Source organism: Fundulus heteroclitus, chromosome 11, assembly GCF_011125445.2.
Source record: "Fundulus heteroclitus isolate FHET01 chromosome 11, MU-UCD_Fhet_4.1, whole genome shotgun sequence".
NCBI lineage: Eukaryota > Metazoa > Chordata > Actinopteri > Cyprinodontiformes > Fundulidae > Fundulus > Fundulus heteroclitus.
In genome coordinates, this window is record NC_046371.1 from 4,350,307 (window position 1) to 4,364,573 (window position 14,267).

Sequence of the window (14,267 nt, forward strand, 5' to 3'; positions counted from 1 at the left end):
TGTTGTTCGTGCCAGGAATCACAGTCAACACTGGGGGCTGAGCACCCCTAAAGGTCAGATCCTAGAATCGCCCCTGGTGTACATCATGTTACATCTGACCCAAAACTATAACAGGATTTCAGAAGAGGAACATCTTGCAGGTGAATGTCTGGGGATCTCTGTGCAACTTTGAATGCTCTTTGATTCTGCAATGGGAAACTGATCCAAAACAAACAAAATAAAGGTTGTGGAGTGGCCTAGTCAAGGTCTGGACTTTAACCTTATCAGAATCCTGTTATACGACCTTAAATTGGCCATTTATATTGCAAGGCTGAGTTAAAACAATTCTGCAAGGCAGAGTGGGTCAGAATTCATCCACAGTGACGTTACCAGTTATCACAAACATCTGATCACAGTCGTTGCCGCCAAGGGATGAACAACCAGTTATTGGAGTTTAGGGTGCATTTACTTTTTCCCCCACAGAAGATCTGGTTAATTTGGACGGCTTTATTTTCCCTGGATGAATAAAACCCCAAATTATAACTGTATTTTGTATTTACTCAAGTTATTTTTTGTCAAATGTTAAGAATAATCGGAAACATTTAAGTTTGACAAATAGGTTTTAACAGCATAAAATCTCTAAAGGGGTAAATATGTTTTGACAGCACAACAATGACCCATAATTAAAATAAAATATTCAGTGTATCTTAAACTTTTGATAATTCACCTTTTTAAAACTAGAAACATGTAAAAACACACCAGTGTTGTAGTTATTTAAAACAAGTTTTTCTTTGCTGTTCTGCCATTTTGTTCACTTTTATCTTGTTTGATCATCTCTGCTCCAAAAAAAAGAAGCTTAAATGCAGTCAATCAATTATCTATTGGTGACATTCATGCAATGCATCATTCAATTAGCATATTTAATGTGAATGTTTTAATAATTCTGTGACTTTTTTTTGTTTGTTTTTATCAACACAGCTCTGCCCTCCCTGACACCTTGAGGGCACCTCAGTCCACCGAGTGTTTTAAAAAAGGCCTTAAAATATTTCTTTTTAGCAAAGCTTTTGGTCCCCTTTAGATGTTTTATTTTTAACGCTTTTTAACGGTTTTTTTTTATGTTTTTTTTTCTCTTCCCCTGTAGCACTTGGAGATCTTTTGATAGAAAGTGCTGTATAAATTAAATGTATTATTATTATTATTATTACAGTTCTGTCCTTTAAATCACATTATGGATCTCAATGAGACTGCCTGTATAAATAATAGTTGAGTTAAAAAAAACGATATGTTCACTCCTTATACATTTTTCCAAATATAAATTGAATGTGCTTTATTAAAAAAAAAAAAAACATAGTTCACAAAGTTATAAAGCAAAAAAGGGGGAAAAAAGCCTTCCACACTGATAAATGATCAGTATTAATTGATAAGTTGTGGAGGAATCATAAACTCTGCTATATCAGTCGTTCTGCTTTGTAAAAGCTGTGAATAACACTTGAAGATGAGAATAAAAGAGAATCTGCTCCTTGGGAGTCAGACAAAGGTCTCTCTTCCTCTCGTGACCTCATACCACATCATCATAGTCTTCGTCATCGTCGCCTCCGATGTCATCGTAGTCCTCCGTGGAGGCGGTGGAGTGGTTGTCCCTGGCCTTGTGATGAGACACCAGCGCCTCGTCGTCCTCCACCTTCACATAGTCCCACTGCTGGTCCGTGCTCTCCTCGTAATCGTTCTCGTCGGCGAGGTTTTCGTAGCTCTGAGCCAAAGAAATGTTGCATTTCATGTTTGGGTCGGAGTTGCAGAGAGGAGCCGGAGGAGGAAAACGCTCGGCTTCGTCCTCCACCTCCACGTAGTCCAGCTGTGGATCCATGCTCTCCTCGTAGTCGTGCTCTTCTGCCAGATTCTCGTAGCTCAGGCCGACCGAAGCCTCTGAGTTTCTGTTCGGGTGATTGCAGAGCGGAGCGGAACCGAGGATCCTGTTTTCCTCCACCTTCACGGCGTCGAGCTTCTGGTCCAGGGTCTCCTCGTAGTCGTGCTCGCTCTGGTCCTCGCAGTCCAGCTCTTCAGCCAGGTTCTCATAGCTTTGGGCGCCTGAAACGACAAATTTAATTTTTTTTTCGGTTTGCAATCATGTATGGACAAAAAAAAAACATTATTTGGTTGATTAACCTACTGTTATTTGAAACTAAACAATTAGTGCATCCTCCAACCAAGTCAATTCAATAAAATTTTATTTATATAGCGCCAATTCATGATGCATGTCATTTCCAAAGTCAAACTCAATCAGATCCTCCAGACACATTGGTCAAAAAGAGGTCAAAAGATTGCAGAAACATCTGGATGTGATGCTTGAATATAAGGACTTATAATATAATATCCTTGTTATAAAAAATATGGTAATTGTTTATACGGGGGAAACATTCAATTCAATTTTCAATTCATTTTTATTTTTATAGCGCCAATTCATGATACACATCATCTCAAGGCTCTCTCCAAAGTCAGACTCCATCAGATCCTCCAGGTTGGTGAGAAAGTTTCCTCTCTAAGGAAACCCAGCAGGTTGCATCAAGTCTCTCCAAGCAGCATTCACTCCTCCTGAAAGAGCGTAGAGCCACAGTGGACAGTCGTCTGCATTGTTGATGGCTTTGCAGCAATCCCTCATACTGAGCATGCATGAAGCGACAGTGGAGAGGAAAACTCCCCTTTAACAGGGAGGAGAACCTCCAGCAGAACCAGAACCAGGCTCAGTGTGAACGCTCATCTGCCTCCACCCACTGGGGCTTAGAGAAGACAGAACAGAGACACAGAAAGCACAGGAATCTTATCAACCGATAAGTGAGGGGTCATAACGAGATCTTCCTTAAAAGCCTCACACAAGAAGGGTCAGAGGCAGAACCAACCAGGAGAACATCATGGAGCACAAAGAAGCATTCATGCATCATCCAGAGATGTTTTTCCAAGTTCAAGTAAAATCTCAAGTCTCTGATGACTAAAAAAAAAGTTGTCATCAAACCCACGACATCTAGCTCACTTTTGAATCTTTTTTTTATTTTTTTATTTATATATATATACATTTTTATATCACCTCTTTGTGTCACCTCTGAATCTGCATCGCTCTCCTGTTTGTGCTCAGGCCTAAATTACAACATGGACATTTAATGATGATCTCTCTGTCTTTTTAATATTCATTAACAGCTATCTTTTAATATTTCACCTTCAAATATAAAACTGATAAAGGTTGCTTTTTATTATTTTGAGAATTGATCGACTATAATATTTGCCCCATTAGAAATTGGGGCAAATAAATATACATTTATGCTGTGAAAAAAACTAATAGATTAACACATGTTAATGTTAAATTTCTGATTTAATCCAACAAAGTGTTTTTTTTTTATCTTTGTTATGACCATGTTGACACCTGTTTGTCCAATTCTTCATTATGTTTTGCTCTAAACAAGCATTAAGCTTCAGAATAAAAAGAATTAAACTCAAACTGCAGAATGAATGGAACAGGAAGGGCTTTTATTTTGACATCCTAATAATTTTGCCATTAAATAATTTTGGGGGTGAGTTACTTTTTTTGTTTCCTACATAATCAAAAGCTGTTTAATGCAGAGTTCAGCTGGAAAGAGATTCATGTAGTCATTATTATGAAGCTACGCCTGACATGGACAGGTTATTATAAGCCCTTAACATCCCATAATAACTCACAAACATCACTGGCTAATATTTAGGCTCCTCTTTTTATGGTAAAACAGCCTGTAGCTCACATAGTGGCCTCCATTTACCCTTTATTTTATGAGATCAAAACTGTTAGCGAGAATCAACTTAAGCAGTTTAGAAAGGTCGGATCAGAGACCTTAAGTTGTAGCTTTAAGGATTTTGTTAATGTATGAATAGAAATAATTAGGCTTTGAATTATTAGTGATGAAACTTGTTCTAGTGAAACTAAAGAGGTCTAGTCAGGGAATTACTTCGCTTAATGTAATGTTTTTTCTTTTGGTAATTTATGAATATAAATAATTATGCTTTAAAATGTTAGTAATGAAGTTCGTTCCAGTAAAAGAATGAAAAAAAGAAGTTATTCCAGTTGTAGCTTTGGAAAATCTGGACAAAATTACTTTAATTCAGAAAAGTATTTACCTATCTTAGTTCTTATTATGAACAGAAACAATGAAGTCGTTTGATTTTATGCTTTCTGTATGTTTATTCAAATTGTTTAATATGTAAACAGTTTATAACTCATTCATAAGTGTTTATTATGCATTATTAAAGGGCGAGGAAGAGACAAAACTGACCGGTTTTGCTCTTACAAGGTAGTAATTTATCCAGGAATCTTTAATATAACCAACTCTAGATTAAATATATAGATAAACAGATTAGGCTAATTATTTGGCAAGAGAACAGTTAGTTTTGTCTCTTGCTCGGCCTTAATTAATGCATATAAAACACATATGAATGAGTTATAAACTGTTTACATATTATTTAATAATGCATCTATAAACTTCTTTATTACCCATTAATAAAGGGGGCCTTACTGGAAATTGGTACCTTGTCCTTTTGTTCTCGATGCCATCTATTTTTGATAAATGCACCAGTTTCACCTGCATGATGCCTCTTTTTCCGTACTTTATAGATGGATTGGTGTTTTTCCTCATTATCATTACGGCCCAAACTCTTCACTTTTCATCAGACCAAACAACATGTCTCTGTAAATTAAGATCTTTGTGTCAGAGTGCATTTACAAACCGTAATCTGTTTTATATCAGCACTCTTTGCACTGTGGAAAGTGACGCTTTCTTACCAGCTTCAATGTGTTTACCATTTATTGTGGGTCTGATTATTACAGATTATTTAAAAGCTTTTTTTATGAGCTTTAAAGTGGCAAACACAAAACTGTTTGTAAGAAACATTACTTTGACAAGTACCGCAAGGCTTTAAGGCCGCCTTTTCTTTTCTGCATTACGTGTCAGGCTCATAATTTCTAACGGGAGGCCATCTGCATTACATAAAAATCTGCTCTCAGTTAATCTAACTGTGTTCTGGTTTGAAAACATTCCTGGTTTGAGTCCTGAAAAAACACACCCTTAGTTTGAGAGTTAAAAAATAACTAAAAATATCTCCTGATTTCTAATACTAGTAATGACAATAATAATAATTATTATTATTATTAATATTATTATAATAATAACTCGCACTTGAGAATAACTGTGTCAAATAAAAGAGAAGGCCGTTAAATACCCTTAGCCTAAATTAAAGGAACTCTGCCTCCGAAAGCTTAACTGAAAGTGAATGTGTGGGTTTCTGTTTCTGCTCGAGTGTCAGCGTTTTTCGTGGAAAAAGTTAAACTGTCATTTTCTGCGAGGTTTTTACAGTTGCTGCAAACATTTTGTGTTTCAGGGCCCGGTACTGGAAGGGGGCGGAGCCTTACCTGCTGTGAGAAACTGCGTTCGGGGAGGAAGAGGAGGTGTGCCTGAGTCAACTTGCCTCATCTGGTATTTGTTGCTCCTAAAAAGGTTTAAGGACAAAGACACATTGAAATTAGTCTTTTGAACTATCATTCTGTTAGAAACTTGACCCTAATAACCAGATCTGGAGATGTAAAAATACAGCCGGCATGTAGACGTAACCTGTATTAAAATCTGGCCTGCACATGTCAATGAGCCTTGAATTAACACTGCATGGCTACAGTGCCTTCCTGACTTAAATGATAAATAAACATGCCAAGGTATGCATTTAACTTATTTTACCTCGGGACATGTTACAGAGCATCAAGTTTTTTGTATAAAAATGTTACGATTCTTGGGTGTTCAGGTTTTTCTTTGTGTTTGTGCTTTTATCATTTCCTTGTTGTTCATTTATATTCTAAAGATCTTGCCATACATAGTTATTTCTTTTCTGCTACTATTACTGTTAGAAAGGTGTTCCCATACATTTCCTCTATGTTTGGTTTCTTAGTTTATTCTTGTGTTTATTATCAAGTGAGAATGCTATACAGCATTCTCACTTATTGTTTTCCTGTTTTTCTGTATTTTTATCAGTGAGAATGCTATACAGCATTCTCACTTATTGTTTTCCTGTTTTTCTTTATTATTATTATTATTATTATTCCGTACGTTTTTGTGCGTCTAACTACTCCTGCATACTTCAACCGATTTCAACGATTTTCGTACCAAAACGTTCGGCTCGTTCTCGACATTACTGCTATGTCTCATGGTTATGGTACCTTTTATACTTTTTGAAGTATTTGTACTTTTTGTGCGTTTTTTGCTCCCATTGAAATGAATGCAAATTCCTTCAAATTTTTCAAATTCTTCAAATTCCTTCTAGTTCTTCTGATACAACTGATGCCAATACTATTACTACAACAGATACTACTACTACTACTACTACTAGTACTACTGATACTACTACCACTACTACTACTACTACTACTACTACTACTACTTCTACTACTAATGATACTACTGCTGCTACTGCTACTACTACTGATGCTACTGCTGATACTACAACAACTACTACTGATACTACTACTATTACTACTACTAATACAACAACTACTACTACTAGTACTACTGATACTACTACTACTACTACTACTACTACTACTGATACTACTACTACTACTACCAATGATACTACTGCTGCTACTGCTACTACAACAACTACTACTGCTACTACAACTATTACTACTACTAATACAACTACTACTAGTAGTAGTACTACTGATACTACTACTACTACTACTAATAGTACTACTGCTACAAAATTCCTTCAAATTCTTTAAAAACTGATACTACTACTACTACTGATACTACTACTGATACTACTACTATTACTACTACTAATACAACAACTACTTTTACTAGTACTACTGATACTACTACTACTACTGCTACTACTACTACTACAAATTCCTTCAAATTCTTCAAATTCCTTCAAATTCTTTAAAAACTGATACTACTACTACTACTGATACTACTCCTACGACTACTGATACTACTACTATTACTAATACAACAACTACTACTACTAGTACTACTGATACTACTACTACTACTACTACTACAAATTACTTCAAATTCTTCAAATTCCTTCAAATTCTTTAAAAACTGATACAACTACTACTACTACTGATACTACTACTACTGATACTACTACTACTACTTCTTCTACTACTACTTCTACTACTACTACTACAACTACTACTACTGAATACTACTACTACTATTACTACTACTACTGATACTACTGCTACTACTACTACAAATTGTTCAAATTTTTCAATTTCTTCAAATTTTTCAAATTCTTAAATGTTTTTCAGCTTTTTTCTCTTCTGCATGAAACGTCTGCATCTTCTCCTCAAATCATTTTGCAGATTAGCATTCTCACTCGCTGTTGCGTAGGAACAGCTTTTTCTAGTCAAGTGAGAATGCTATACAGCATTCTCACTTATTGTTTTCCTGTTTTTCTTTACTTTTTATTATTATTCCGTACGTTTTTCGACGCCTAACTCGTTCCGCATTTTTCAACCGATTTCAACCATTCTGGTATCAAAACGTTCAGCTCCTTCAGGACATTACTGCTATGACTTTTGGTAATTATAACTTTTATAATATTTAAAATATTCAACTTTTTGTGAGTTTTTTGCTCTCATTCAAATGAATGGAGAATCCTTCAAATTCTTCAAATATTTCAGCTTTTTGACAGCTTACTGCTTCAGCCTACTTTCAGCTAGAAACGCCATTCAACTTTTAAAATGTAGTGATATCTTTCAGCTATTATGGTATAGTTCAGCTTTTTCATATCTTTTACCATTTTCATATAGTACCTCCTTAAAATAATTTTGGCTTTTCAAGAAATTCAGCAAATAACATGCGTTGCTATGGTTGTCAAGGAGCCTCTGTTAGAGTGCGCACTCTAGAAATTCAACAAATTCTTCTTCTCCGAACAACTTCTTCTCACTCGCTCAATTTTCAACCTATCCACATAAATTATACATCAAAACGTAGGAATTTTTGTCTGGATTCGGAAAATGTAACCATCATTGGTGTGGGATTTATAGATTTTTCGCAAATCACCTCAGAGCGACACTAACCCGAAACCTTCCCCATTCATTTCCTATGGAGCGGTTTTCAAAAATGACACCTGGAAATCCAAAACATCACATGTATTTACATCGTCACTACTCCTAAACCGTTTCATGTACAGGCACGAGACTTTCACACATTCATGTCCAGACCCTTCTGGCGCTCACAAAAGAGAAATTTTGTCGATAAATGTTACAGTTTTGCCGCAGGAACAATTTGTTCGGGAGTAGCGTTTTGGGAAAATGCTAAAACATGATCAGACTTCAATCTCCCCAAATGAGGCACTTTTCTACATCGTCGCTACTCCTAAACCGTTTTATGTACAGGCATGAGACTTTCACACATGAATGTCCCGACCCTTCTGGCACTCATAAAAAAGGAATTTTGTGGATAACTGTTACGGTTTTTCCGCAGGAACAATTTGTTCGGGAGTAGCGAATGTGCAAAATCCTTAAAACGCTTTGGAGCTTCATTCTTCCACATCATCCACTTTTTACATCATCGCTGTGCCTACACCGATTTTTGTACTAACCTAAAAATGAACTCCATAGTCCTCAAAAGCCTGCTGATACTCAGAGTGAAAGAATTATTTTGATATCTCTTATACTTTTTCAGCTACAGCGATTTGTTCGGGACCGTTTGTAGAGGATTTCTCAAATTTCATAAAAATCCTCTTTATATCATAATTTTTTACGCCTAAATTAAAATATTTCTAGCAAAAACCGATAGTTTTTCTTGTTCTCCTATCCGTTACGAACTAAACGCTGAAAAAATTATGTCTCTACCATTTACAGAACAGGAGATATGGAGCGTTGTTTCAGGCAAAGTTCTCCATTCTATTTCAATGAGGCAGAGTCTGACAAAGTCTCTGCACTTCGGGAGACTGGCCGCTGCAGCTGTGTCAGTGAGTTTCCATGACGACGGAACTCTGAGGGCCAGAGGGAGAATCTCCATTGAGATACAATGGCAACTTTCGACGCCCGCTGCAGCGGCTATGATTAATGTAGCAATCTGAAATTCGCACAGTCACTTCCTCTTGACATTTTAAAATTTTCAAGTGACTTTCAGCGATATGTCACTTTTCTGACCCATTTTGGATTTCACATGCTTTTCTATTGGGCCTTTGCTTCCAACAGGACCTGGCATGATGCCCAGACACGACCCAATTGGCCAATACAGCACCAGCCACATGTGGGAAATGGAGCTACTGACCATTTTGGTCAAATGTTGAGTTCTGGGCCCAGATGTGGTGAGGCTGAGTTGCTAAAGGAGGCCAATCTGACCCATGAATTTTGGTCACGTTTGGTGACATTAAGTATTGGCACCCCTTTTTGAGGCACTTCCCAGTACAGGATTTGGACCAAACTGACAGAGTACAATCACCCGGTGATACTGAACACAACCATGCTAGCAGCTAACGGTTAGCATGTTGCTAACCAGAAGTAGCTTTAGAAAGGTCCTACCAACTTCTGCTTTGGCGGGGCTGTTCTGCCTTTACAGACAAATAGAGGGCTACAGCTGTGAGGGAGTCTCCATGACAACCCTTTTAGCCAGAGGCTTCTAGGAGGTCCATTGACTTAACATGGCACCTGTCGAAGGCTACTGCGGGTGCTGTGAAGACCGTAGGAAGCTGAAATTCGCAGTGTTACTCCCTGTTAGTATTTTTGACGGTACCACGAGGCAGGCGCCTTGCTAAATTTCTTCAGAATTTTTTTAGTTGTTCTTAATCTTCAAATTCTTCAATTTTTTTAAATTTTCAAATTTTTCAAATTCCTTCAAAGTTGTTCAAATTCTCCAAATTTCTTCAAAATTTTTAAATTCTTCAAATTTGTCAAATTCTTCAAATTTTTCAAATTCCTTCAAATTTTTTGAAAATTTTCAAATATTTCAAATTTCTTCAAATTCTTCAAATTTTTTCAAATTCTCCATATTTCTTCAAATTTTTCAAATTCTTCAAATTTCTTCAAACTCTTCAAATTCCTTCAAATTCTATTTCTTTCAATTCTTCAAACTTTTTCAAATTCTTCAAATCCCTTCAAATTTTTACATTTTTTCAAATTCTTCAAATCTGATTTCAATGTTTTCTGCATCTTCTGCTCAATCATTCTGCAGATTAGCATTCTCACTGCTGTTTCGCAGGAACAGCCTTTTCTAGTCAAGTGAGAATGCTATACAGCATTCTCACTTATTAAGTTCCTTCAGGTCTTGATTATTATTCCGTACGTTTTTCGGCATCTAACTACTCCTGCATACTTCAACCGATTTAAACAATTTTCGTATCAAAACGTTCAGCTCGTTCACAACATTACTGCTATGTCTTTTTGTAATTATAACTTTTATAATATTTAAAATATTTAACTTTTTGTGCGTTTTTTGCTCTCATTGAAAATGAATGGAAAATCCTTCAAATTCTTCAAATATTACAACTTTTTGTCATTTTACTGCTTCAGCCTACTTTCAGCTATAAATGTCATTCAACTTTTAAAATGTAGTAATATCTTTCAGCTATTATGGTATAGTTCAGCTTTTTCATATCTTTTACCATTTTCATATAGTACCTCCTTAAAATAATTTTGGCTTTTCAAGAAATTCAGCCAAATAACATGCGTTGCTATGGTTGTCAAGGAGCCTCTGTTAGAGTGCGCACTCTAGAAATTCAACAAATTCTTCTTCTCCGAACAACTTCTTCTCACTCGCTCAATTTTAAACCTATCCACATAAATTATATATCAAAACGTAGGAATTTTTGTCTGGATTCGGAAAATGTAGCCATCATTGGTGTGGGATTTATAGATTTTTCGCAAATCACCTCAGAGCGACACTAACCCGAAACCTTCCCCATTCATTTCCTATGGAGCGGTTTTCAAAAATGACACCTGGAAATCCAAAACATCACATGTTTTCGCATCGTCGCTACTCCTAAACCGTTTCATGTACAGGCATGAGACGTTCACACATTCATGTCCCGACCCTTCTGGCGCTCACAAAAGAGAAATTTTGTCGATAAATGTTACGGTTTTGCCGCAGGAACAATTTGTTCGGGAGTAGCGTTTTGGGAAAATGCTAAAACAGGATCAGACTTCAATCTCCCCAAATGAGGCACTTTTCTACATCGTCGCTACTCCTAAACCGTTTTATGTACAGGCATGAGACTTTCACACATGAATGTCCCGACCCTTCTGGCACTCATAAAAAAGGAATTTTGTGGATAACTGTTACGGTTTTTCCACAGGAACAATTTGTTCGGGAGTAGCGAATGTGCAAAATCCTTAAAACGCTTTGGAGCTTCATTCTTCCACATCATCCACTTTTTACATCATCGCTGTGCCTACACCGATTTTTTTACAAACCTAAAAATGAACTCCATAGTCCTCAAAAGCCTGCTGATACTCAGAGTGAAAGAATTATTTTGATATCTCTTATACTTTTTCAGCTACAGCGATTTGTTCGGGACCGTTTGTAGAGGATTTCTCAAATTTCATAAAAATCCTCTTTATATCATAATTATTTACACCTAAATTAAAATATTTCTAGCAAAAACCGATAGTTTTTCTTGTTCTCCTATCCGTTAGGAACTAAACGCTGAAAAAATTATGTCTCTACCATTTACGAAACAGGAGATATGGAGCGTTGTTTGAGGCAAAGTATTCCATTCTATTTCAAAGAGGCAGAGTCTGACAAAGTCTCTGCACTTCTGTGGACTGGCCCGCTGCAGCTGTGTCAGTGAGTTTCCATGACGACGGAACTCTGAGGGCCAGTGGGAGAATCTCCATTGAGATGCAATGGCAACTTTCGACGCCCGCTGCAGTGGCTATGATTAATGTAGCAATCTGAAATTCGCACAGTCACTTCCTCTTGACATTTTAAAATTTTCAAGTGACTTTCAGCGATATGTCACTTTTTTGACCCATTTTGGATTTCACATGCTTTTCTATTGGGCCTTTGCTTCCAACAGGACCTGGCATGATGCCCAGACACGACCCAATTGGCCAATACAGCACCAGCCACATGTGGGAAATGGAGCTACTGAGCATTTTGGTCAAATGTTGAGTTCTGGGCCCAGATGTGGTGAGGCTGAGTTTCTAAAGGAGGCCAATCTGACCCATGAACTTTGGTCACGTTTGGTGACATTAAGTATTGGCACCCCTATTTGAGGCACTTCCCAGTACAGGATTTGGACCAAACTGACAGAGTACAATCACCCAGTGATACTGAACACAACCATGCTAGCGGCTAACGGTTAGCATGTTGCTAACCAGAAGTAGCTTTAGAAAGGTCCTACCAACTTCTGCTTTGCCGGGGTTGTTCTGCCTTTACAGACAAATAGAGGGCTACAGCTGTGAGGGAGTCTCCATGACAACCCTTTTAGCCAGAGGCTTCTAGGAGGTCCATTGACTTAACATGGCACCTTTCGAAGGCTACTGTGGGTGCTGTGAAGACCGTAGGAAGCTGAAATTCGCAGTGTTACTCCCTGTTAGTATTTTTGACGGTACCACGAGGCAGGCGCCTTGCTAAATTTCTTCAGAATTTTTTTAGTTGTTCTTAATCTTCAAATTCTTCAATTTTTTTAAATTTTCAAATTTTTCAAATTCCTTCAAAGTTGTTCAAATTCTCCAAATTTCTTCAAAATTTTTAAATTCTTCAAATTTGTCAAATTCTTCAAATTTTTCAAATTCCTTCAAATTCTATTTCTTTCAATTCTTCAAACTTTTTCAAATTCTTCAAATCCCTTCAAATTTTTAAATTTTTTCAAATTCTTCAAATCTGATTTCACAGTTTTCTGCATATTCTGCTCAATCATTCTGCAGATTAGCATTCTCACTGCTGTTTCGCAGGAACAGCCTTTTCTAGTCAAGTGAGAATGCTATACAGCATTCTCACTTATTGTTTTCCTGTTTTTCTGTATTTTTATTATTATTATTATTCCGTACGTTTTTCGACTTCTAACTAGTTCTGCATTTTTCAACCGATTTCAACCATTCTGGTATCAAAACGTTCAGCTCCTTCAGGACATTACTGCTAAGACTTTTTGTAATTATAACTTTTATAATATTTAAAATATTTAACTTTTTGTGCGTTTTTTGCTCTCATTGAAATTGAATGGAGAATCCTTCAAATTCTTCAAATATTTCAGCTTTTTGACATCTTACTGCTTCAGCCTACTTTCAGCTAGAAACGTCATTCAACTTTTGAAATGTAGTGATATCTTTTGGCTATTATGGCATGTTTCAGCTTTTTCATATCTTTCACCATTTTCGTATAGTACGTCTTTAAAATAATTTTGGTTTTTCAAGAAATTCAGCAAATAATATGCGTTGCTATGGTCGTCAAGGAGCCTCTGTTAGAGTGCGCACTCTAGAAATTCAACAAATTCTTCTTCTCCGAACAACTTCTTCTCACTCGCTCAATTTTCAACCTATCCACATAAATTATACATCAAAACGTAGGAATTTTTGTCTGGATTCGGAAAATGTAACCATCATTGGTGTGGGATTTATAGATTTTTCGCAAATCACCTCAGAGCGACACTAACCCGAAACCTTCCCCATTCATTTCCTATGGAGCGGTTTTCAAAAATGACACCTGGAAATCCAAAACATCACATGTATTTACATCGTCACTACTCCTAAACCGTTTCATGTACAGGCACGAGACTTTCACACATTCATGTCCAGACCCTTCTGGCGCTCACAAAAGAGAAATTTTGTCGATAAATGTTACGGTTTTGCCGCAGGAACAATTTGTTCGGGAGTAGCGTTTTAGGAAAATGCTAAAACAGGATCAGACTTCAATCTCCCCAAATGAGGCACTTTTCTACATCGTCGCTACTCCTAAACCGTTTTATGTACAGGCATGAGACTTTCACACATGAATGTACCGACCCTTCTGGCACTCATAAAAAAGGAATTTTGTGGATAACTGTTACGGTTTTTCCGCAGGAACAATTTGTTCGGGAGTAGCGAATGTGCAAAATCCTTAAAACGCTTTGGAGCTTCATTCTTCCACATCATCCACTTTTTACATCGTCGCTGTGCCTACACCGATTTTCGTACAAACCTAAAAATAAACTCCATAGTCCTCAAAAGCCTGCTGATACTCAGAGTGAAAGAATTATTTTGATATCTCTTATACTTTTTCAGCTACAGCGATTTGTTCGGGACCGTTTGTAGAGGATTTCTCAAATTTCATAAAAATCCTCTTTAT

The 14,267-nt window shown here is 36.8% G+C and overlaps 1 protein-coding gene across 2 annotated transcripts in view; it reads right to left on the reverse strand.

Annotated features, from left to right (window-relative positions):
• Positions 1–1,517: 1,517 nt before the first annotated feature.
• LOC105927523 overlaps positions 1,518–14,267 on the reverse strand; it is a 28,418-nt gene continuing 15,668 nt past the window's right edge. For both annotated transcript variants that reach the window (XM_012864291.3, XM_012864301.3), the window contains exons 4-5: positions 5,405–5,481; positions 1,518–2,064 (exon numbers count right to left, since the gene is read on the reverse strand). In XM_012864291.3, coding sequence (XP_012719745.1) covers positions 1,538–2,064; positions 5,405–5,481 — 604 coding nt within the window. In that variant the 3' untranslated portion in view covers positions 1,518–1,537. The remainder of the gene's footprint in view (positions 2,065–5,404; positions 5,482–14,267) is intronic.